The 26,599-nt window shown below is 40.1% G+C and overlaps 1 protein-coding gene across 1 annotated transcript; it reads right to left on the bottom strand.

The window, feature by feature from the left end:
- Positions 1-26,536, bottom strand: IARS2 (isoleucyl-tRNA synthetase 2, mitochondrial). Its single transcript, XM_066178231.1, has 23 exons — positions 26,318-26,536; positions 25,716-25,838; positions 24,734-24,890; positions 23,620-23,768; positions 23,485-23,534; positions 23,276-23,385; positions 23,099-23,189; positions 22,603-22,718; positions 21,380-21,549; positions 20,491-20,581; positions 20,136-20,287; positions 19,049-19,209; positions 11,758-11,860; positions 11,054-11,147; positions 5,692-5,800; positions 4,809-4,911; positions 3,723-3,848; positions 3,223-3,354; positions 2,480-2,586; positions 1,543-1,688; positions 1,194-1,384; positions 499-643; positions 1-389 (listed from the first exon to the last, which is right to left on the bottom strand). Exons 1-23 carry the CDS (start codon positions 26,519-26,521, stop codon positions 235-237), a joined length of 2,985 nt encoding a protein of 994 aa, XP_066034328.1. The 5' UTR covers positions 26,522-26,536; the 3' UTR covers positions 1-234.
- Between the last annotated feature and the right edge of the window lie 63 nt (positions 26,537-26,599).

Genomic DNA, 26,599 nt, shown 5'->3' on the forward strand with positions numbered 1-26,599 from the left:
AAGTAAAACAGTCAGTTATTTTTAACCACCCTTTTTATTAAGCTGAAAAGTGATATACACAAGTAGTGTATATATATATTTATATATATATATATACACACACACATATGGTTCCCCAAAATGCATGATACTCCTGCTCAGGCTGGGGCTTAAGCATCTGCTTCTACAGGTTCCAGTATGCAGACCTGCTGCTTCAGCCACTTTGGAGCAGCTTTTGCATAGGCATTTTTGTCTTCACGTGCTCCTCTTTCCAGCAGCAAGGACTTGGAGGCACCGTGGGCAGGGAGTGCTTGAGGACTCAGCCGTGTATCGCCTGCAGCGAGGGCATTTTGCTTTGGCAATGGGTCGAGCTATAACTTTGTACGAAGACTGTTCACAGATGTCACCGCCTGTCAGAGAAAATGTCATTGCTGAGAGAGGCTAGAGCTATAGGGAAGACTCAAGCCACAAACAACCTTGTGTTGTAGTGCAGGAGCCTGTCTGGAATGGTTCTCTTACCTTCCAAGTTAATCAGAAAGGTCCCTTTTATGATGTTTGCATCTGAAGGTGTTTCTTTGGGGAACTCGCTCAGCAGGGTTGTCTGGGAAGCCATCATTATCTCATTCAGCTGGGAAACACTGGAAGTTTCTTCTGCCTGCAGTGCCTGGGGGACAGGGAACTTTCAGACTTGGAACATGCTTTAGTTTCTCAGCACCACCCATTCTATAAAACACATACTGAGTTCCTAATCAAAGTGGATGGTTTAAACCAAGAATCTGATTTATTCCTGCCAGGAGCAGGACATACTCGAATTGCAGTGTCCAAGAGAAAGGGGCCTGATGGCCCATGAGCTAGCATTCTGCTCTCCCAAGGGACAGGGCCAGCAGCATCCCACCTTAGGATGCTGTATTAGAGCAGTGCCAGCTGGGTGAAGGTGATCCTTCTCCAAAAAAACACAAAGCTGATTTTTTATGGTCAAACACTAGCACAGGTACCCCAGAGAGCTGGTAGGGTCTCCATCCTCAGAAGTACCCAAAACCCAACTGGACAGAGGTCTGGGAAACCTCTTCTAACTCAGCCTGCCTGAGCAAGGGGCTGTGCTGTAAAGGCTCCAGCAGTGCCTTCCACCCCCAACTGCTCTGTGATTCTCTGGTGAGTACAAAGCAGAAGGAAGTTTTCACACAGACAACACTACTCTTAGTTGCAATTTTTACCTCCATTAATTCAAACAGCAATCCAGGCTCAATGACAACGATGACTTCATATTCCAAAGCATTCTTGCCAGAGATGGACCCAAGGAAGGAGTCTCTCATTGCACATGCACCTTCTATTGCTTCCTCAGTGCCAGGTTTCTTCCATGCTGAGCTTGCATTAATCCAGCCAGTACGAAACACACCCTCTGAGTCTTGAAAGCAAAACAAAAGTGATTCTTAGTTTAGTCTATTTGAGTGTTTATGAAATGAATAATAAAAAAGAATGGCATATTTCTGTAACTGCATTCCCCGTAACTGTGCAATTAAACAATGCCCTAAAAGAATTGCTTAGCAGTGCTATGTGCTTTACCTTTCTTGTAAGGGATATACTGGAAAACCTCCTCTGCCAAGTGGGGCAGGATGGGTGCAAAGGAGCGGATGATGACGTCCAGAGCCTCTGCCAGCACAGTCTGACAGGAACGACGCTTAGGATCCTTTGCTTCTTCGCAGTAGAGCCTGCAAGACATCAGGGAGAGCTGGAAAGTGTTCCTAGCTTCTTGTTTCTGCTCAAGAGCCACACTTTTGGGACTGCCACTGGACATCCAGAAGTCTGACGCAGCCAGCCTTTCTAAGGAAAGCATTTCTAGAGTGCCCTTCCCTAGGCAAGCACAGTGGGCTACAGACAGAACCATCTGCATCTGCAGCCACAGGAAAGGAGATTCTCTACATGTTAATCTGGGGAGAGAGAATCTGACCTTAGGGAGCTGAGCCTGCAGCTGTCAGCCCTTTGCTCTTGTTCATCTGTAAACCTCAGCATTAGGGCTTCCTTCTCTTCCCCCCACTCCTCCTTTACTCACATTCTGGCTACTGAAGATCAGTATAACGCCTCCCCCCACCCCGAAACAGCCCTTGCGCATTTACACAGGTGTCTGTCACAGCCTTAGGATTCTTTTACTAATCTAAAAAAACCAGATAAATACATTCAGTTGTATAGCTAGCTGCTCAAAGCCCTTCCTCCTGTCTTCCCAAATTCAGATCTATCCTTTCTGGGTAGAAATATAGATTCAAGACTCTGTTTTTACATACTTACTTGGTTTTAAATATGCTCACTTGATCACCTTTTAAAGTGTTCAGTACCACCAGTCGACAGAAGAGAGCACAACAATGACAACCACACAGCTGAATACACTGAGAGGTCTTCTGAGATACCTGTGTTTACTCAGCATTCACCTGGAACCTTATTACCTCCATCTCAGACCCATTTCCTTTCTTTTTTTCCCTTTTAAAGGCAGCAGGAAGGAACTCACCTGTCCTTGATCATGCTGAAATAGAAGTTAGACAAGCTTTTGGAACAGAATGCTTGCAGCAGTCGAACAACTTTGCTATAATCATATTGTTTGTAGGCTTCTGTAACCTGGGAGAGGGAGGTAAGAACAGTGCATTGGTTTGCATCACACAGCATACAATGACAGCCCCTGAAAAACTAAACTTACAGAAAACGGAATGAGTGACACAAAGGCAGAAAACTTTAAAAGGTTGTTGGAGGAGAAAAAAAGTTAAGTCAGTTAATAGTTAGGCCAAAGAAATAATTTCCATTCAAGTCTGAGTGGAAAGAAAAGGGGAAATCCCAGAAACTATGCCCATGGTTTCAGCAGAATGGTTCTGAGGGACAGAAATGGACAGAAATGACAAAGCTTTGTACAACAGCAAATTCCCAAAGCTCTAGGGTTTTTGTTTTGTTGTTGTGGGTTTTTTTGTTTTTTTTTTTTTTTTCTTTTTAAATATCTATCTTTAAGTATTTTGAAAGACTTCTAATTTGATGCCTTGGGCAGTGAGTGAGAAAATGTGGTTGATGTCCAAACAAAGTTAAGAATGTAAAGTCTTCCTCAAAAATTGAGATGGGCTTAAGGGAGTGCACAGTGGGTTGAAGGATCCTTTGTGGTTGTAATATTTGCCTGCTTGACACACACACTTTACTCACACACCTAAATAAAACATAACCAGTGGAAAACATTACACACATGTTCATCTAAACACAATTCCCCCCTACCTTGCTGCCATAGTCGTGCAGTAAGTGCAGCATGTATTGATCCACTATGTACATCTCTGCAGGGGGGATGGAATCTGTCTCTGGATTGAAGCCCTCCACGTTTCCCAGCATGAAGCGTAGCGTGTTCCGGAGCTACAAGCCACAGCAATTAAACATCATTAGCCTTGGTAGATGAAACACAAAATGCTCATATTCCATCATTAACTAAAATTGATTACTTTTCAAAATTACTGTTTGAACAGTTACAAAGGCATCATGAAGAACACATGGCAAAAGGACCTACAGAAAAATAAAGACTGGCTGTTACCAAAGCACAAAGCTGCAAAATGAGTCTTTTTGTCAGCATGCTTTGCTGTTTGACTCACAGCTGTAAAAAGCAGTAGTACCTCCCTAAATAAGCTTGGAAAAACTTTCTTTAGTCTAAAGTCTGGAAAGCTTTGCAGGCAATACACAGAGGACCTGTTGTTGGGATGAACAGTGCTGGCACTGGTGGCTCTTACCTTGTTGATGTCATCCCTGGCAGCATTGAGCACCACGGGCCCAATCAGCACCTCTGTGAAAACATTGGATTCCGCCACCCACCAGCGGAGAACGTCGGCACCATATGGAGGATCCTTGGTGTGATCCTGAGGACAGACAGGAGAGCACAGAGCCATAGAGTATCTCCAGCTGGAAGGGATTCATAGGGATCATCCAGTCCAACTCCCTGCTCCTTGCAGACCTACCCAAAACTCTGTCCATGTGCCCGGAGGCTGCTGTGGTTGGAGGCTTCCCCCTTTTTTTAGCAGGAGTTGCTGTTGAGCAGGGCTACAACCCACACCTGCAACACTCTGTACAGGCAGTGCTAGAACCCAGGTAGGCTGAGAGAAACTCATCTGCAGCCTTAAACCCTTTGAATGCTTAATCATTAAAACAGCAATATTAATATCTAAAACTACAGAGGTTTTTCTTCCCCTTCAGACTGTTTTCAAATCTGAAAATGGCTTTTCTCCTTTTTGAAAGAACAGGGACAATTGTGTGTTTTAATTAATCAGATAAGCAAGTCATGCAAGGATTGATTCTTTTGTCTAGTGAGCTGCAAAATCTGCTCAACAGCCTCAGAATGAGCAACAGCAGGACTGGGGAGGGAAGGAAATTCAGAGCATCACCAGCAGTGCTACCTTCCTGACCATGGAATGAAGTTTCCAGAGTCAGTAACAGCCTGAGAGCAGGGAGATTGCTGAGGTGTAACTGCGACAACTGGCTGCTCCACTGCCAGCCACACATGGTAGGCTTCAGTCAGTTTGACAGCAGAGGTTCATTATTTTAATTGTTTTTTGGTTTTTATTATTCCTCTTCTCCATTACTCCATCAACACTGGAAAAAAAAGGTATCATTTACACCCTCTGCATAATTTTCTCTTAGCAGAGAACAAAGGTGAGGGATTTTCTTGCACTACAACACAACTCAAGGTTTTCAGTCCAGCCAAATGGAACTGCAGTATAGCCAAAGAAGAGTCTGACAGAGTTCTGCCACAAGACAGCTGCAGAATCTGGCAGTGAAAGGTTGTGAGTGGCAGTTCTGAGAAACTCAGGAGCTTGACCTACTTCGCCTCCATTGATGACAACATCAGGGTCAACCACGTTGCCAACGGATTTGGACATCTTCTCCCCTTTCTCGCCAAGAGTAAAGCCATGAACCACCAGAGTCCTGCAGGAAAGATTTTAATGTCAACAAAATCCCAGGGAAAAATCGATGCTAAGAGTAGATTTCTAATGAGGATATTCTTAAGTCAAAGCACACAGAAACCCCCTGTTTTGGTGAGCCTGAAGCTTTAGCCCTTGAGTTCAACCAACCATGAATACACCCTGTATATCCAAGGAGAGCAAACAACTTTATTTTCCTCATTTAATTCTGCTGTGCAAGCAACAGGTTATTTAGATATCCACATGTATTTCAGATTAATTAAAGACTAAAGTGTTATTTACTTTTTAAGCCAATACATTTCCCAAAATTGCACTGCCTCCTTGCAGCTGAGCCGCATTCCCCCTTCCTATGCTTTCCATCTTCCAGGAGATAAATGGTGTGCCACAGCTCCAGCAGAGCACAAGCACACAGCTATTCCAAATTCCCTGCAGCCTAATGTTGAATTCAGAAGTCACTGATCTTGGAAGATCTGCACACTGCACTTCCCAAAAAATGTCTTTAATTATGGGAGTGGGAGAGATAGCAAAAAGCCAGACTTGTATCTGATAATGCAATTCCTAAATGATTAAGAATGAAAACGTTATTAGAATTATGATAGAAAAAAGTTAAACAGTAAATTAATTACAATTTAATATGAGAAAATCTTTATAGTGAAAATGTAAGAACATGAATCAGATACTTGATACTGGTTTGATTTCTCTTGTTTTACACTACTGTGCACACTTCCAAAAGCTCAGTATTCAATAAATGGACTAGGAATGTGTTTGCAATCCACACGCTTACTTGTATGGTGCCTTCTTCCTTGCTGCCACACTGGTTAAGAGAGAGGACTGAAACCAACCTCCCAGCTGGTCTTTTCCTTCAAGGTATGTATCTGCTCTTTGCTCTGCACCTTTAAAACCGGAACATTTTATTTGAAATACCAGGCCGTGTATCTTAAAACAATTAACACGCAAAATCTGTGAAAGTGATCAGTAACATTTATTCCGCTTTTTAAACCCAGTAGGTAAGTTACTTTTCTAGAAAGTGTATGGTTACTTAACCATGATACAAGGGATTCATTAGTATCACAATTTTTAAAAGAATCCAAAACTTGCCACACTCCAGAATTTAACAAATAACTTTGGTCTCTCTGAAACTCAATAATAAATTATGAAAAGAAGCTCAGATTGCTTCACAGAAGTTCTCAGAATACTTTCCAAGTTCTCCTAAACAAACTGGAATACCCAAGAAAAGTTCACATACTTTGGAATTAATAAAAATCTATGCCACCATCTGAAGCTTCCCCATTTGGAATTACTCAGGGCACAAGGCACAGAGGCAGCCCATGAAAGTCATTTACAGAGGAGAGCAGGAAGCTTTGGCAGTGACCACAGCTCACCTGTGACAGAATTTACATTTTTGGTCACTGGTATTCCAGGAAGATTAAGAATTAGGAAAGAGTTAGGACAACATGGGGAACAAGAAAGCCTGTTGGAGATAGATGCATCTGGAAAAGCCTGGCTTCTTCAGCTTATTCTTGTGAAGGCTGAGTAGAAATATTATTCCCTGTAAATACACACACAGAAAAAAAAATGCTAGGAAGAACAAGTGGAACTAATGAGTACTTTAGAGGAAAATGGGGCTACAAGGCAGGCAGGGTATTAGCTGACTGCACGTTAAAGGCAGAAGAGCAAACCCAGCTATTCCACAGGGTTGAGAGAAGACAGCACAGTTTAAATGGCTTTACTGGTGGAATTCAGTCACTGTACAAAAAGGTACAAAACTTGTTGACTCAAGAAGTCCCTCCTTGTCCTAAGCAATCCCAGACAGGTCATCAGAGTGGGAAGAGAGTAATGTGGAACACAGCAGAACATGCAAGTTAAAGCCTACAAAGGTGCAAAACCATACTAATATTTGTCAGGAATTTAGTTTTGATTCTACAGGTTGATGGTGCTGCCTTCTCAATATTTGGACAGAAGTTTCTCTACTCAATTTTTGTTCACTGTCTCCTTTTTTCCTCTTCCTAGGACCCCTGAGAAAATGCTTCTTTCTGCTGCTGACACACTTGATTTATTTGTCTAACTTAATGGAAGTTTCGATATTTAGATCCATCCTGCAATAAAGGGAAGTTCAACATTACAAAGGTCAAGGCCACACAGTTCCAGGTAGCACAGGAAAAATGTGTGGGTGGATATTACGGTTTTTACACATTTGCTTATTCATTCAAGGAAATCTGCAAAGAGTCTGGGGTTTAGAAGTACAGTAAGGAAGGGGCAGCCTTGGTATTAAAAGACTGCAAAAATACTTGTGAGGATGAGATAAAGAGTATTTGTGGTAAGGAAGATAGTAACATTAGAAAATCTGCAACAACACATTTGTTACTTACAACTAGTTTACTAGCCACTGGTTTTAGAGAAGTGAACTTTCCACGGAAATACCAGCAGTTAGAGGAGAAAAGAATTTCAGCAAACAACTGATTACCAACAGCAGACTGGATTGGGCTTTTCTGACAGGAACTAGTACATCTGGCAAGCTGGCTACTGGTGCTTGCACAGTTAACAGAGGCCTGAACATTTTATCTGTAAAATACAAACATGGGGTTTGCATATACAAAACCTGCCTTATAAGTAGCTCCCCTTCCTCAGTTTTGTTAAAGTTGTGATTGTTATGTATAAATTAATTACAACAGTGCTCACTTTTTTTTTTTTGTAAATGGAGAAGTATGTCCAACAACCCCAAAGAGACTTTTCTGCTGTTTATTTTAACTGAGGTATAGTACATAGGTCATTAAAGAGAATTACAATTTATGATCCTTCTGGTTTGGATTTCAAGATTCCATATCTTTGATCTTACAGACTTTGACTTTTAGATTAAACGTATTGTATTTTAATGCCAGGAATGAACCAGCTAAGATAAATTCAAGCCTCTCAGTCAGCACAAAAGTTTAAACACTTAGATAGGCAAGTTGTAAAATAATCACATTCATTCAGTTAAACATTAGCCAATAAGATAGGGAAAAAAAGCTATGATGTTGAAAACTACCATCATTGCAATACTCACAAAACTGGGGGTAAAAAGCTGTGTGACTGTTACCAGCAGCAAATCACAACACAATAAAGTCCAGTATGCATTTTTACATGAAACAGTTTAAAAAAGAATCATCTCAAGGTTGTAGTGAAGATGGCACTCTGCCAATGAGGAAAATGCAGGAGAATTTTAATACATTAAAGAGTTCTCTTAAATGGATGCTCCAGAAGGAGCTACTGAAATGAGCTCTGTCAAAAGGCTGAACTTCAAAGCAAAAGACCAACAACAGAAAAAGTGTTGGGCACCACAGCATTACTTATTTCAAATTAGCTTTTGAACAAAATTTTGCTTTTATCACGCTTTCTTTTAGGAAGCAGTGGATTAACACTCATCTACCCCACAGCAGCTTTGTGAAAATGCAGTTATCCACATATGAGGCATTTAAGCATTTGGACTTAAATTTTAATATTGCATAAAACAGTTCTTCAAAACAAAAAATATTTGAGGCATGTGTAGCAAGAAACAAACAGGATGAGAGGGCACAACAATAAACTGTTCAGTGAAAACAGTGTTAGGCAAACAGAGCATTAACAAAGCAAACAGCATCCCCAGGAAACTTTAGGGGCAGTGGGATTTCAGGGAACACTGCACTTGTGGATCTGTTCTCAGTGATGCCAGTGAGTGGTGTTTATTTCACACACAGTCTACTTGTAGCTGTACAATTTTGGGTTTGTGACTAGTAGCCAAATGTGATTTTAGTGTGTAAGTTGCCCCTTCCTACCTGCCACACTGCTGACGTAAAACGGTTTGGTTAATCTGTCATTTAGCTACAGTGGTACCTTAGGCACACCCAGGCTGGAAAAAGGAGGCCAACCATAATTTAATGGAACAAGAGTAACTTTAAGCCATGTCCATCAGAAATAGGCCCAGTCCCTGGAAGGAGATGCAGCAGGGCAAGCATTAGAAATAGGACTGTGCAAGGCAAAAGGTAATGCAACCTATGATTTACACCACTGGGCTTGCCTATCACTGAGCAATTCCTTTAACCTCATTTAGCAGAACATCTCTTCTTGCCCCTCTTCACCCCCTTCCCAATCTGCTGCATTTGCTGACAGCAATCTGTGTGGCCATCAGCTAAAGGGATTAATTTTGTAACAACTACATCTCCTTTAGTAAGCTGGGACACAGCTGGGTCAAGTGCACTGAAAACTCAGGCCCAAGTTCCCTGAGTCGCAGAGCTGCTGGAGAAAAGGAATTATTTTCACAAGACTGGAACTGACAGGGAAATCTGTAACATCTGTGATTCCTGCTGGTTACTAACAGATCATTTATTTAGAATTTTCAATAACTTGAGTTCAGGGTAGAGTGAAACAAACATTAGTCTCAGTTTTAGCCATCTTTTATATCCTGCAGTTGCCCTGAAACTAACCCGTGCTGTAAAAAAATCTCTGCCGCCAACACTGACATCAGAAGGCGGCAACAACCTTGGCTATCACTCATCTCCTACCACAAAATTAGTCCTTCCCATTATGACATTCTCTAAGCAGTCTTAGATTTCTTCATGAATTTCATCCTTTTTTCTCCAAGAGTACTTTGGAAAACAATCCCACCCATCAGCCTGCCTGTAAGCCATGCTGATTATCGTTGATATTGGACGAAGCTCTGCAAAAAAGCTTTAAAAACTGGAGTGTATTTGGGAAACAGATGACAAAACTCCTAATTCAACAACTTCTCTTGCAAAGTTTCATAAAAGGTGAGTTAAACCAGTAATTTGATATGAATCACAGACTGTACTTCACTTCTGGCAGTGGCTGGAAGCCCCAGTTACACAGAAAAAAGGTAATGCAATTTTTGTGTCATTTCTGAGAACAGGGTTAGGAGGTTACACTGCTGGTTAGCCAGTCCCAGCCTTTACAGCAGTGGGGCCACCCCAGTTGTGTCACACAGCAGAAGAAGATGCCTCACACACCCCAAGCTCCAGGAAATTTCATGGAAAGAGAGGACTAGGTAATGAAGAGGAACCTGTAATGGTTCCATGAAAGAAGTAGTCTGTACTGTGATAATCCCAATATTTATTAGACATTACAGAATTCATATGGGAGCTTTACACAAATTAACAATGAAACCAGAGTCTTGATTCTGCTATTCCTTATGAAAAGTTATCTTCTTTACACTGGATTTGAGGTAGCTTTTGCACCCTGAGGTGTTCAGCCCTTTAACAATGCAAGTCTGTAACTCCATAAAATACCACTACTTTGTTATACCTTTCAAAATAAAACCAGAAACATTTTTAAAGAGCATAAACCTCAATATATGTAGACGTCTTCTAGAAAATTAATGTTTGCTGATGGTACTGGTGCCTGACCACGTTGCTAAGAAATAAAACTCTGGTACTAACGTGTTTTATAATTCCACAAGATTGTTATCATGCAATTGTGTACAGAGGGTTTAAAGTCCAACAGACTTGATGTATGGGACCAGACTCCTCCTTTAGAAAGGACTCCTGACTTTGCACTATCCCCCAGGCAAACAGTGTATATTTTACATCTTTTTATACAAATATCTATCTGCTACCTGCTGAGTAGCAGCTACTGAGAGTAGGAGCCATAAATAGCATATAGCAAGTATAAATATTTTGAGCCACAATATACTGCTTTAGTTACTGAAAGTAACCAAAAGTGAAAAAGCACACCTCCACTTTTAAATTATAAAACTTACTTAGACTCAACAGCTGATCTCAGTGCTATTCGGCTTCAAATAGCACAGACAAGCACAGACCAAAATTTAACTAAAAACTATTTAAGAGTTACAACTAGCAGCAAAGTACTTGTCTGTCTGTGCCATGACACTTCTCCACTCAAAACAAGTATGATGTGATTAGCAGTTAGACAGTACAACCACATGGCAGAATCATTAGAGCAGAATATTAGAAAAACCTCAACTTTAATTATGCTGAAAATGAGTTTGCCAACATTAAATCCTTATCTTTACAAGCAAAAGCAGCTTTACAAGTCACAGCCAGCCTGCTGCTGGCATAATCTGCCTCAGTTTTGCTGACACCAACACTGTCACACAGAACACTTATATTTTGTTCTCCAAATATTTTAAAAGAAGGATCAACATAGGAGTTCTTTACCTTCCAAAACATGAGCCCAGGAAGTTCCACTGTCAAACCAAATGTCTAGGACATCCTGTCCCTTCACATAATCCAAAACATCATGACCACCAGCCTATTGAGAGAACAATTATTAAATAATGCAAATAGAATACTCTACATCATCAATGCTTTCCAAGCTAAAAATAAAGCAAATTTGGTTTCTGGACCAGTTTTGTACAGGTTCTGTTACCAACTTGGTGAGTGAACACAAAATAATGTAGATAATTTTTGACAAGAGTTTTCAGATAATTACTGATGGAAACCCAAGGTAGGGCAAGGAAAAATTACAAAGAAAACCTCAGATGGCACAGTAACACTACAGCTTAAGTACACAATTGTTAAAGAACAATAAAAAGTTAGGAAGAACTAAATAGAAATTCTAATCCATCTTAATGAACAAGACCTAATACATATTTGGGTTCATAATTTGATAGATTAGGATGTCACTTTCCTCCTGATATAAGAGGAGGAGGATGGAGATCTCTGCCCTGAATTAACAGCACAAACCCAATGGTGTGTATTCTGCCCCACTCAGATCTCACTTTTTGAATACTCCTTTCACGAGACACCTTCTCATGAGGGTACAAGACTGAAGAGGATCATGGGAATAAGCAAAATTTTTCTCTTACTTCCTATCGCTCAACTGTCTTGAGCACCTGCTGTACCTGAAGTCAGCAGTTTACCTTTGCCACAGCCTCTTTTGACAGGAGTTGTTCGATAGGAAGGGCCCACCAGGCATCTGTCCCTTGTTGCTCCACTATTTTGATGACATCTGTGATGGTTTCACTGGGTTAGAAGGAAGAAAAAAGGGGTTTATGAATGGAGGAGTTAACCACACTTTTCCACAAGTATCCCAGACCCAAAGCAGTGAGAGATGCTGACACACAGACCAAGCTATTAGGACCTGTAATTTTCCAGTTTCTAATCCAAACAAGACTTCACGGAGCTTCCTGCCTGTATTAAAGACTTTCTATTTCTGCCTTCCAAGATGGGAGGATTTGTACAACATATAAAAACCCACATGGATTTCAATCTTCTTCTTCTGCAAACACTCCATTATTGGGCAACTCAGAAAAGATGTCAGCAGCCTGCAAACTTCTGAAATCCACTTTATTTGCTATTTATTGACCCTGAATTTAAAGAAACTGCCCAACTACTTCCCCTCAAAATATCTGGTTTTTTTGACAACAGGTTTATTTTTCCTACTGAATACAGAGACCTTGAGAACTCATGTGGAAAGCAGTGAGGAAATGACAGCTTTTCAAGTAGCATACACACACACACACATACATATATATATATGTATATTAGGCTTCCAGTTGCCTGAATTCCCCCATTTTAGCAATATATTTTTTGAACTGTAATAAATATATTAATCCAAATAATGTAAGAAACTGAAAATTCTGCACCCAGTAGAGGAGTGATAATAAACCATTCAATGTACCCTCTGAAGGCAATCTATGAGTTCATATCATATAGCACCAGACAGGACAAAGGTCTGGTGCTATATAATAAACAGATATTACGGAAATAAGAAAAATTAAAAAGTTAACTAAGCATTTTTCTGATCTGAATAGATAAGGCAATCTCAAGGTGTGCAGTTCTGTGCACTATTTATGACAAATTTAATCCTTGGCCCCAGGAGGCAAGGCAATGGGGAATTGATTTTTAATATTGCTTAATGCTAAGTCTAGACATAAATTATGATATCTTAAAAAACCAAAGATGATCCCCACACACTTCGTCTTTCTGACTTACACAGCACTTGCTGAAGAGGTGATTTTTAAGACATCTACTGTATTTAAGGAGGTCATCATGACTTGCCAACTTCAAACTAAACCTGCTGTGTTACCCAGGCCACGAGAGGTTTGTTTGTAACTCAAGAAATGAAGATTTAATCAGTTAACTAATTTCTTGACACAGTATGGCAAAAGTAAAATAATGATCTGGCGTAGTTATCTTGAAAACACAGAAGGCAGATGATCTTCTTCAGTCATCACTTGGTTTTTGTGTTTGGTTTTCAGCACAGTATTTTACTGCATAGCTAATAAGCTGAGCTACCAGGCCATGACACAAGGTGCAACAGCAAGAAGAATATCCAATTATGCTCTTGACCGCTCAAATTGCAATGACAGAACATCCATTTTGTATCAATCAATCAACCATCAATTAATCAATTTACTTCTCAAAATAAATTCCTGTAGAACATCCCAGCAGATTCTCTGCAGGGAAAGGCCATTAAACAGCAGCACTCACACATGGACATCCAGCTGGCACCACCACCTTTCTGCCCCTTTCAAACCAGCACAAGAATCATTCACCTTCCACTTTAACGGGGGTAGGACACAATTTATGGCTTTGTAATGTATCTGCCAACATTTTATCTTGCTAAAACAACACTGAAGAACTCCAGTTCTGAATGGTACCACTTTTTTTCCAGAAATACTTGCACAGAGGCCTGTTTGGCAATACTTCCAGTTGTGAGAGTGTTACTTCTCCAAGACGAAAGCAAACAACGACTGCAGTCCTGGTACAATTCTGGCAGACAGCCGATGTGCAGCCCTTATGTCTTGCCTCCTTTACCCTAAATCTTCAAATTCAGAAAGCTTGCAGGAAAAACAAAAAAGAAATTTGCCTCAGCCCGGACTAAACTATTCCACTGAATTTGTCTTTTGCATGATCACTACCTTCCACTGACAAAGCTGGATTTACACCCTGACCTTTAGCGAGGATACTGCGGCACCCAGGAACATTTTAGAAAAAGCAATACACAATATTATTTTTCACTCCTTGCCAATAGATTTTTCCACCTTGGATTCTTCTCAAATGCACTATTATTAGGGTATATTTGAAGACCGTTATAGATAACCAGTTGTCTTCATGTGAGGATTTCAAAAACTCTCTCCACAGTTTCAGTGCTTTCCTCTCACTGGCCAAGAAGAAGCAAAAGCCAAGAGCAGCTAAATTAAAAAGAGGATAATTTATCCTAAAACATGTTTATTACCATGTAAAATATCTGTGTATGTTGAGTGATTCATGTAAGAAGCATTTCAGTGCTCGGCTAATGGCTCTGGTCTCAGTGAGAGCCAGAAAAATTCTCTGATCAGGAATCATACCCACAACTAGTACAGAAAAGCTGCACATCCTGTAAAGCAGAAAATTTAAACAGGAACTAAGTCTGTCTTCCACATAACTTTTTCATATTGCAAATACACTTCAGTGGAGGGACAAATTCCAGTGATGAATTAATTTTCAACCTATACATTTTTAAAATATTCCACAGGTATTTCACAATATCAGTACTTGGAGGGAATTATAGATGTAATAAATCCAGCTATTGACCAAAATTAACATACAGAAATATACTCTTAAGAAACATTTTTTTTCTTTCCATCAGAGGTGGGGGAGGAGAGAGACAAGAAGGAAATAAACCCTTGCTATTACTCTCCCTTGGAAAACCATAATAAAATGCCTGCTTTCATTTACAGTAAGTATTGCCAATGTCACACAGGAGTTGTGTACCCTTGTAGATACACCATTCCCACAAAATATACTATGGGCTAACCTTTTATCAAGTATATTGCTATGCAATGCAAAGATTACGCTATTAATTCATGAAGAACAGATTTTCTTTTGAGACATTTTTTGTTACACAAGAACCAACAGGTACCATTATGCTACAGATAAAAGTTTTCAGATAAGTAAAAGAAGGTCAGATTTGTGTTATCAATTACTTACAAGACATAAGGAGTCAAGGACTGTGAACTCAACTTTTTATTGACCAATATTCTCAAAATTCTCTTACAGAATTCTATTATAGTTTCAAATCATGTTTAAAAAAATATAATATTTTAGCAGTGCAAGTTTTTTTTTTCCCTATACAGTGTTTCCCTACAGAATATAAGTGAACATTAGCAAGCATTTTATAAGAGGAGGTAGTTTAGATGAAAAATTTCCAGGGTACCTTTTCAACAAATCCTTTTTCCTCCTAGAGTTTAAAAAACACAAGACAAACAAACACAACCCCTGTACTTGTCTCTGCTCTTCTTGCAGGATCCTTATGATTGATTTTACTACAAGAGAAAAATAACTTTATTTAACGTATCTGCATTGTAAGGAGCAAGATTTTTGCAAAGTGCTTTTCTGTAAGGAGCAAGTGAAAACCACCTTGCTCAAATAACTACTCATCACTTTATAATCTGCAGCCTTCAAGGCGAGCATGATAATTCCCTGAGTGAGCCATAAAGGCCATTGTAAAACTTTGCCCTGTATCCAGAGGCTATCTGGAAGAACTTGCATTACGTGTCCCTGCTACACTCTGACACCCCTACGGCAATTCACGCTACCACGGCTCCAGCCAATCACCCGGGAGCCAGATATTGATTGTGCTGCACACTTATTTAATCTGTTAACAGAAATTAGGCAGCATTAAGATACAGTCAGGAGCAGAAGAATACAGAGCCTGATGTTCTCTCCATCTCCTTTCCAACAGCAGCAAAGAGGGAAAGTTATCTTCTGCTTTACAAGAATGTCGATACTCGAGCTGTAAGTATTTAAGGGATGGTAAGCTGCTTTTAATTGCAATTCACTGAAATCTCTTATTATTTAAAACAACAAATTAGAGCACAGGACAAACTTGCAAAAACATGTGGATTTTTTTCTTTTTCAGAAATTAAATTTACGTGTTAATCAAAGTCACGGGGAAGTGGAGAAAAGCTGTGAGGCATTAGAACAATCTTTGCAATACTACTGTTTATTACCAGTATCTGAGCAGTGAATTTGTAAAGCAGTTATTGCATGAGGTCAGATTAAAGTTTGTACCTCACATCTGTTACCTGGGCTGAGCTACTACTGGAAATACAATTCTCACATTTTAGTTTTGGAGCTTTCTTCTTTTCCATGAGCTACAGAGTTTCTTCTAGATGGAGAATGTTTTCTCTTGAAATCTATTAAATGTTGAAAGCTGTCACACAGTGTAGGCAGCTATTTGTGCATGTACTCTAAATTATTTAAAATCCTTTTTCTCAATTTGTGCAGAAAGATCCCACAGAATCTCACCTCTATATTCTTACTGAAAATGGCAATAACAAAAAAGTGCTCTCTCTTTTCTCTCTCTTTCCTACAAGGGATTTCTAACAATAATTTTTACACTCCTGGTCACAATATGATGCAGCACACTCTGCATAAAAGAATTTAAACATCATTGGTATATTAAATTTCTAACCATAGATGACAATGTCATTGAATCAAAAGTCTTACAGGGTTATGGGGGGTGCACAGCAGCAGGGAGACTCATGGAGATCCTGTATCAAACATTACAAACTACCTCTTGGTTTTTAAGTTAAAAAGACTGGATTGCTGGTGTGGCAAAAACACTGTTAGAGAAAGCAGTTCCACCTTGAAAGAAGAGCTTTCAGCATATTTTCATGTGACAAATTCAGGGACAACTCTCACAGGGAAACTGCAGTGTATTTTAGGGACTTTTTTTTCTTTTTACAAGTCTTTTTACAGGTGATACATGAACAGGATCACTCAAGATCAACCACTGGTGCTCTCATATGTAACAGCAACTCCATGTGGACTACACTGACTTCCAGTGGAGATGCTGTTACTTTTGATAGTCACTCAAAAACTCTACAGCAGCTGCTACTTACTGAAAGGTTGTTTATCCAGCACTCAAGTTATAAACAGCTCTTGTTTTGAAATGCAAGTTATTTACTGGTGTTTTAATTATATTAATTATTCACATTGCCTAAGTATGAAACTTCTTAAAAAGTATGTCAGCAACCTGATGTAATATGATTTTCAAAATGGTAATGGAAATGTAACAAAACAATCAGGCTTATCTGCTTTTTTCAGTAAGAACCGGTGTCCAGGAAAATGACCTATGAATTGACAGACTGTCTTCTGATTTGCCTGTCACTTCTATAGGCCAACATTCTGTGCACTTCTACTCCAGTTACAGAAGTCTCCTACAGTTAACTTTGCAAGTACTTAAGCTCAAACTTTTTAGAATATTTAATGACTGTTTTACACTTTCCTTTGAAAAATCCACTGAGAGTAAGTAAAATAAGGAGTACTGGCTACTGAAGCTGTGAGTCAAATGAAATAAATCTCTTTTCAAGCATATTGAATATGTCTGCTTTTTTTCCCAAATGTATCTCTTTATTCCCCAGATCAATTCTACCCAAACATGCCATGCTGTCTCTTTGTTCACTCCTCCACAAGTCTGACTGCTGGGCCAACACCTACACACAGAGGTGGAAGTGTTAAGCTATGGCAGAATTTACCACACCAAAATGCTCCGATTGCCTCATTTTGCACAACTCTGGGAATAACCTCACACAGCTCGAGCACTCACAAAAGGCAGCAGCTTTAATACAGGTCACAGCCTTTTAACGTGATTTTACTACAACCTAAAGGGATTCCCACACATCCTTCCTTTCAAATGCTTTCTGTCCCAGCTCCTCAGTGTTCAGAAGGAGCTCTTGCTTCATGGTGCCCTTCACATTTGCATGCCAACTGCTGCACTGGTTTCGTTACACTTTTTTTTTCTTGATAAACTATATATTTAACAATTTTTAAGCAACACACACACTCTCAAGCCTACTCTTCAACCAGAACACAAAAAGCATTCCTCAGAAATAGTAGTTTTTTTATAGAGACACACATACTTTTCTGCAGGTAAAATGGTTTTACGCCCCACAAACCCCACACCCATTTACTTCCTGATGTGTGCCAGCATTATCCAGGCACTATAAATGACATTGTGGCTATTGTGGTCTTTTCTCACAGTTATTGCCTACAGTGAGAGAGCCAAAGTACATCTCTCTGCACCAACACACCCAGTCACACCAGGTGAAGCTAAGGACTACCTGTCTAAAGTCCATTCCCTGCTCTCCACACCCTGAGCCTCACCTACTACTGTCTACTATCTACTGCTTGTGTGCTCAGTACAGCCTCTGGAAAACATGCTGGACTCCTGCAGTACATTTATTCAGCACCATAATGAAAAAAAGTTCTGGAATTCAAGTTCATCTCCAGCTGTGAAAACTTCTGAATTTTCACAAAAGGCTGTAAGGTTAAGGCGTACAAAACTAAATTACATCATATCTCAAGGCAGAAAAAATTATGGAACTAATTCAATCTATGTGGAACTCCACAATACTCTTTTTATGAAATCACCTCTTAGAGGGCATTCACAACTGAAAACCTCTGTTCCCCAAAGAACTAAAAGCAGAACTCTATTACTCCTTGCAGGACAAGAAAAGGATCATATTTGGTTGAGTTTCCTTGTTTTAAAGCATAGCTTGGATTTCCTCTGCCTTATGTTGTCTAGAATTCCTGAAATGCAGTGTTTGCAATATCTGGATACTATTAACCAAAAGATGGCAGAATCAGGCTAGCATCTGAAGATCTGGACATACCAAATCATACAGCTAAGGGTCATACTTGAGGCTGGTCTTCAAAACCTTCTGATCTTGTTTTGAAACAAAATGCACTTATTTATTCTGCAACCAATGTGGTTATTCCATTTCAGATCTCATTGTCACTTAACTGCAAAAGGCTATTTTGACACAGTACCTGGACTGTTCAATGTACAGTGCTACAATTACAGCTGCCATCTATTCTAACCACAACTTGCATTTCACTGCTTGCTTAAATGGAAAGGCCAGTCATGACTGTCAGCTCACTGAAAATGAGGGATGAAAGCAGCAATTAATCTCAAGGAGAGTTTTCAAGTAACTCAAGTGTCTAAGTAAATTGATTCCTATTATTTATATACAAGTCACTTCCTGCAACAAGTTTTTGCTTGTTCTAACTTACAGATAAATTAGATCTGCGTATAAAAACCTACAAGTAAAAGCATGTATTCCTACTTGAAATAATAATAAGTTTTCTAATATCATTAATAGCAGCACAACAGACAGTGCTCCTCCTGTCAATTCTCAGTGCCTAAGGCTGGACAGGTACCTGTTTATCAAGCATTCTCCTGTGCTCTTCTGATAAAAAGCAGGAATTGGGACACCCCAGCATCTTTGCCGTGAGATGCACCAGAACGTCCTCCTGTCCAGCATCTCCAGCATCCTGTTCACTGCAGATGTAGGGATCACCTTCACTTTTTTCAGCACATCCTATAAAGGAGACAGTGAACTGTTGAACAGGCTTCAGCTTTCCCACAAAGAATGTTTATGCTGCCAGTAAAATGTGGTACAGATCTACTCTCCCATTGCCAGTATCAAACAACACATTCTCAGACAACTGCCTGCTGTTCTTCAATAACTTAACCCCAGTTCTCTGACTCTCTAGCAGACACACCCTAAAAATGAGTTAAAAATGGTATCAGTGACTCACTCTGAAGTTTAAAAGCTGACTGTATCTTGTACTGTTGTCTACTCTGCAAACCCACCTTGATACAAACTATCTGTAGTGGGCTACCACTCACTCCCAGCCCTGCTGAGTAACCACCAAGTCTTCATCCTTTCTAAATAAAGATAAATATGGAATATATAATACACCTCTTGCCCTAATTAGAACAAAATCACTGTTATCCTAAGGTGCTGGTCTGAATTTTCTGTGTGGATTTACATAACTTCAAAGAGCAGAAGACCTCAAGCTTTAGAGTTATTTAAAGCAGGACTGTGACAAAATTAACAGGGCAGCAAAAAAAAGATGTCTGGCCACACAAGGCTTGCCTAACAAAAACCAGGTAATTTTAATAGTGATAAAATTGTCTCTTCTAATTTAATTCCTTGAAACATCATATTTGAAAAAATATTTTAGGGAAAAAATCAGCAGCTCCAAAAAACTTCTACATCTGTAAATACAACGACCAAACATACCAGTCAGTGTAGCTACCCTGGATTATATCAACATTGACAAAAAAATTGGTAACATATTTCACTTCAACAAGTAATTAACACTGTTCAACTACTGTTCATAAACCCTAGAGAAGAACATACTCTCGAGAGAAGAACATATTCTGGAGCAATATGTTTTTGCTGATTCCAAATAGCATCAGCTGTCTTCAAGTGTCTCATAAGAGGGCAAAATTACATACCTGTGCTGCAGCCTTCACATCTGCTGTGTTTACAAACCACTGTTTGCTGGCACGAATAATCATTGGTTTTTTAGTCCTCCAGTCATAGGGGTAACTGTGCACATATTTCTCCTCTTTTAGCAAACACCCAGCTGCTTGAAGCATCTTAATGACTGAGAGAAAAAATGAGGCAGGATTGAACTTCAGTTTGAACATATGGCTTCTGTTAACCTCAACTCAGTCCTTTCCATAATCAACACTTAGCAAGAAATGTCTCATCTATATTCAAAATACAGCCAGTTTATACAAACTTTCAAAATATACCTGCAGGACTGTAACTAATGAAGTAACAAATGGTCAAACAACAAATACTCACCAGCTTCATTCCCTTCTTCAAGGACATTCTTATTTTTAAGTTCAGGACCTGCTGCTTCTGTAAAACACCCACTTTCATCCACAAGGCAATCCTGAAAATATATAAGTAAATTAATCACATCAATGAAATACCATGTGGCAATTAATTATCTTTTTGGTATTCAGAAGTGAGTTAACTACTCTACTGGGTGACTCCTTTTCCGATGAATAACGAAATATTTAAGTACAGTTCAGATGTAGTGAACTGCAGTTTAGTAATCTACCAGGCAAGTGAATTTTAGGTGTCAGAAAATATGAGCACCATTGCATTTGCACACATTACCACAACTATCATACACCACAGCCACTGGTATTTCAGTGACTTTTCAAATAAACAGTACAAAATAAAAGCAAACTCAACCCACCCAATGCCCCATATACTGAATCTTCATCAATCAGAAATTGGCCATACATAAATGAGCTGTATTTATGCATGTGTTTAAAACAAGCTTTGCTGGGGAAAAAAAAAAAAAAAAAGTAACAATGACCTACATAACTGGTGACTTACTGATCTGCATGTAAAAGACAATTCTGAGTAGTGAGAGTCAGTATCTGAGAAACATTCTCTGTGTTCTCCTTTAAAAAACAGAACCACACAAAAAGCAGAAAAATTTGATTCTAACACCTCCCTCTAAGTTCTAATTACCAGAAGGGAACTTTTTTCTTTTACGCTGATACGTATTTCTTTAAGGTTGGTCTTGCAGTTGTGCAGGCCATTAGTGATACTCATACTTCTCTGAATGCTTCAAAACATTTTCAAGTTTTATGCACAAATTAAAACAAATAATTTTAGGGGCACACAGTCAATCAGTTGCAGGAAATCAAGAGCAACAGGAGAAAAGATCAAGTACCGTGGGTAGCTGATGGTGGGAAGCTACGCTGTAATCTTCCATGCCATGAGCTGGGGCTGTGTGAACTAATCCTGTCCCTTTTGTCATTGTCACATGATTTGCAGGTAACAGGGGAGAGACTCTGTCAGGAATGGTGGGATGAGCACAAGAACCATCTGCCAAATCTGCACCTGAAAAGCACAAACAGAAGATAAAACTGAGAAACACAATTCACGTGTTCAGCTTCTTTTTTCAGAGAGCAGAAAAAACAAGCCGTTTAAGAAAACCACAGACGAAATATTATTATTAAAGCCTTGCTGAAAGTCAAGAATCACAGAGCTTGAGGTATGTGCCATACGACAAAATGGTGTTCACAGAACGATTTTCTCCTAGAATGAACATGTTTAAGAACTGCCATCACACAGTTATGATCACAAATACAGAAAAGTAACAAATATAATTAATCACTGAATATATGGGAAGTTAAAAAGAACAGGTTCCAATACAAAATTTCTTTTTAAAAAGGTTCAACTCTATTCCTCCTAGGTATTATCTGTAAATCACGTGATTCAAAAAGGTGGAAGCTGTGAGAATAAACACCCCCAGTAATTTCATCATTAGGTAAAAACAAGACTTCCTCTGGAAGAGAAGGCATGGAAAGACACCAAAAAAAACCCCAAAACAAAGTCATAGAAACAGATTCCTCACCGCCTTCACAAATGCATATTTCCAGCACTGAATCACTGATAGAGAAATGAAATGACACACTAAATCCCAGCTCATGACACTGAATCCCAAGCCTGCCTGTTAAGAAATGCCTCTATGCAGTTTGTTAGGATGTCAACTCAACTGCTTTAACTTGTCCAGACAGACAACAGCCACCTACAGTCATACACCTCAACAGTCATACTTGTAATTAGTCCCCTCTTGTCTTCAACAATGGATGGAAAGAAAACCTGCACTCAGTGTTAATTAAGATTTTGATACTGAACAGACTTGCAGTCTTCATTTCCTTTTTCCAAGCCCAATTCCAGATTTTAAAAATTCATTTGAATTCTATGCATGATAATTTGAGCTACAACACACCAACAGTAAATCTGACAGACTCCTCCTCCTCTTTATATTATTTTAGTGAAGCATAGTCTCAAATTATGAACAGATTTAATCCATCAAAATGGAAGCAGTTCTCAGACATCTACCAGCAGATTTCTGAGCAATTTAAGATTAACAATATTAAAACCTACCTTTACACGTTGATATAACCTCAAACTGTGTGTCCAGAACAGCAGCTGTAGATTCAACTCTATCTGCACCAAGGATGAAGCGTTGTCCAGTCGTTGCACATTTTACAATTGAGTATCTGCAATGCAAACGTGCATTTGTGATAGTAAATACCTACAAACACCACAAAGCTACCAATCTATGAAATGCTTCATCTCTAAAAGACAGACAAGTATGTTTTACATGTCCAATTCACTCATTAATCTAAAAAGTTTCAAGGTAACCTTGCTTCATGAAGGAGAAATAATTTAATAAAAAACTAGGGAGACATTGAAATATTAGTAGATCTAGAAAAAAGCTTACAACTGCATCACTTTAAAACAAAACAAAAAACCCCAAACAAAACCCAAAAAAAGATGCTTAAAGTAAACCGTAATGTCAGTCCAGAATGTTTTAATTTTGCTGCTAAATACCAGTAAGGACTGACCCAGACAACTGAATCAAGTGAAAGACACCTACGCTGAGTCTGGCATGTAACAGACTGCTTGGTTGGCTGGCACAGTCCAAGGTTGCGTGGTCCAGACTAGCACACTAGCAGGGGATGATCCATCTACAGATGTAAATTAGAAGTACTTTACTCACAATTTTAACAAAAATCAAAAGCTATCAGTCTCTAAAGCTACAGAGAAGTTGTACCTATCACAGAAGTCAGCTTCGGCGGCAACTTCAGCAGCGGAAATTTCATGTACACGGAGCGACTGACATGCTGCTCGTTGTACTCCAGTTCTGCCTCAGCCAGGGCTGTCCTGGTACACATCAAACACAAGTTACACACTGCAACATCAAAACCTATTGGCATCCTTGCTAAAATTTTGAAGACAAAATAGGAAGCTGATTTTACTTACTTTGTTGAAGGGGACCAGAACACAGGTTTATAGTCCTGATAAATTAAACCCTAGGGAGGACAATGATGGGAAAAAAGAAAGTTAGGGGGAACAAAACTCATGAAAAATCAATACTTCTACGGAAATTCAACATACCTTATCATACATCTTGTGGAAAACTCTCAGCTGGTTTGCTTCATACTTTGGATCAAATGTAAGGTAGCAGTTGGCCCAATCTGCCATTACACCCCAACGAATGAAGGCAGATTTCTGTTTCTCAATTGCTCTTTCTGCAAATGCTCTGGCTGAAGGGAATGGTTCCATTAAGCACATGGTTTAGCACACCAAGATCAATAAAATACCACTTAAAATGCACTATTGATTTTTTTTAGTAAAGCCAGAGCTGAATGTAGTGAACCTATGCTCTAACTGTTATGGTTCAAAATACACATTTCAGATTGGTTGCTACTAAAAATGACTGCAAAGAGTAAACAGATCCAGGAGTGGCACTTTTTCACTAACAGAGGAACACTAAGCACATGTCTTTAGACTACAAACTTCCTTTCTAAGAAAGGGGGGGGGAATATATTTCGTTAGGAAGAAAAATTTCTCCAAGTCAGTTCTCAACATAAAACTAGTAAGAGTGAAAGTTAACTCTCTCTGTTGATGCTGATGCAAAATTTTCAAAGTAACATACATCTGAAAATAAGTTAGTCCATTTCATTATCACAATTTCAAATTAAAGCAGTCTCAACTGCTCATTACAAAAAGCTTTGCAGCTGAACAATGATGACTTTCAACCCATATTGTACTTGAAATTATTTCTTCAAAACAGTTTCCATATAATGCAGACTTTCTCCAAAAGGATCCCCCCTATAGCTTTGTAGGATTGTTAAAAACAGTCAACAAATACATTCCTACTTGTGATACTGAGCCAAGCTGATCTGGAGCCTGACTTCTACATGCATCAATTTCAGTTCCTAATCAAATTCAGCCTTCAAAAATCAAAAGGATGCTGATCTGATAAACAGCAGCTTCCTGCCACTATACAGTTAATCAAAGCAGACACCCAAATCCCCGGCCCTCCTTTTGTTTGCTTTAGACTGAGGGTCAATGCTCTGCATGCCCATTAAAGCAACAAATGAAGCCTGTGTGAAATTATCCCATTTCATCAGATTCCAGCCTGCCCTGTCTGCTTGGCATATACACCCAGTGATCACAGAAAATGTCACCAACAGCTAATAGAAAAGGCCTAAAAGCCTTTATTTACCTCTCCGCCGAATTTCCATTGGTGAAAGATTTTCAGCTCCTTTGACTTCTGACAGTGCCTTCAACTCAATTGGCAATCCATGGCAATCCCACCCTGGCACATAATGCACTTTATAACCTCTCATCACATGGAAGCGATTGGTGATGTCTTTCAAAATCTGAAAAGCCACAAGGGTCTGTTATCACTTTAGCTCCCCCATGTGGAACAGCCACATTTGTAATTAAGCTCCTCCTGTTTAAAAGATACAAGTATCAAGAGCTGCCGGATAAATTTATATTTTGAGACCAGAGAAGCTCTGGGTGCCCCATCCTTGGGAGTGTTCAAGGCCAGTTGGGATGAGGCTTTGAGCCACCTGGTCTAGTAGAAGGTGTCCCTGCCCATGGCAGAGGGTTTGAAACCAAATCATCTTTAGTGTCACTTCCAACTCACACCACTCTGTGATCCAAAGACCCTGCCTTTTTATTTTTCTTGCCTATCATTTTGTACATTGGCAGAACCTTAGAGGACCTCTGATCCAAGGAGTGAAACTGACAGGTGCAGTTCATAAACTCACATGACTTGAAGCAAACAGATCTGACTTGCTCGCATTTTTACAGCACTGAGCTGGACCTACAACACTGGCCTAGAGCACATTGCTACAGTCCAAGCTCTGGCACTGGGACTGTGAGAAGCTGTGGTTGACAGCTCAAAATCTGAGTCTTTCTCACTTTGTGGCCAGTGTAACGCTGTGACTGTCAGGGCAGAATCAAAATGAACATTGAGCATTCAGTACATGGTATTTATACTGGGGTATGGTATCTGTGTCAACATGGAAAAATACAGCATCCACATACCCATACCATTGGTTTCTAAAAGTCCCAACTACCAAAACGCCAAACATTTTAAACTGTTATTGATTTAAATGGGAATGGAGAACACAGAGCACATGACAGCAAGTTATTGCCACTTCATGAGAATAAAGTATGAACAAGTAAATATTTACTTTGTTTAATGCATGGCCAACATGAGGGTCTCCATTGGCATAGGGTGGTCCATCATGCAGACAAAATTCCTGTTTTGTTTTCCTTTGCCTTTGCCATGAGTACAGTTCTGAAAAACCACATTTCTGCAAAAACAACAAGAAAAAGACCAAAACCATCACAAGTCTCTGTGCTTCCAAAAAGCCTGGATGTAAAATTTATAACAAAAGCAGACAAGCAAAAAAAAAAAAAAAAAATACACTTTTCTACGTCTGCAAGAGAAGACATCAGTGGATTTTAAGTACGTAAAAGCCGAAAGAGGGTGAAATACTAGGGCTGAGATTATTATCCTAGCACTACACTACCCGGACGGTCGATACTCTTCTCCAAACAAACTGTATCAAAGTCATGACTACCCAAACTATAAATACCTCAAGAACCTGAGCTTTTCTGAAAAGGAGTCCGGACGGCAGGGCCGGGGGGGAGCTCGGACCGGCCAGAAGTTCGCCCTGCGCGGCGGGACGAACACAGACCCTGCCGGCCCCCCGCCCTCCTGCCGGCCCGGGGCCCCCCGTGCCCCTCCCGGGACTCAGCCCCCGGGGAACCGGCCCGGCCCCGGCCGCACCTGCTGCGTCTTCAGCTCTGTCTCGGGCTGCAGCCGCCCCGGGAGCTGGGCAGGGAAGCGGCTGCGCGGCAGCAGCACCGTGTCCCGGTACCGGGAGTCCTCCCGGCTCTCGGCCGCGGCCTCCGAGGCGGCGGAGCGCGCCCAGCCCCGGGCGGCGCCGGCCCGGGCCCGCGCCAGCTGCGGCGCCCGCCAGGCCCGAAGCATCCTCACGGGCTACGGCCGCGCTTCCGCCGGCGCGACGGGCCGCGGCAGGGGACACGCCGCGCTGGGCGGGCGGCACGG

Source organism: Chamaea fasciata, unplaced genomic scaffold, assembly GCF_029207755.1.
Source record: "Chamaea fasciata isolate MVZ Bird 193981 ecotype frontalis unplaced genomic scaffold, bChaFas1.0.hap1 SCAF_3, whole genome shotgun sequence".
Taxonomy (NCBI): Eukaryota; Metazoa; Chordata; class Aves; order Passeriformes; family Sylviidae; genus Chamaea; species Chamaea fasciata.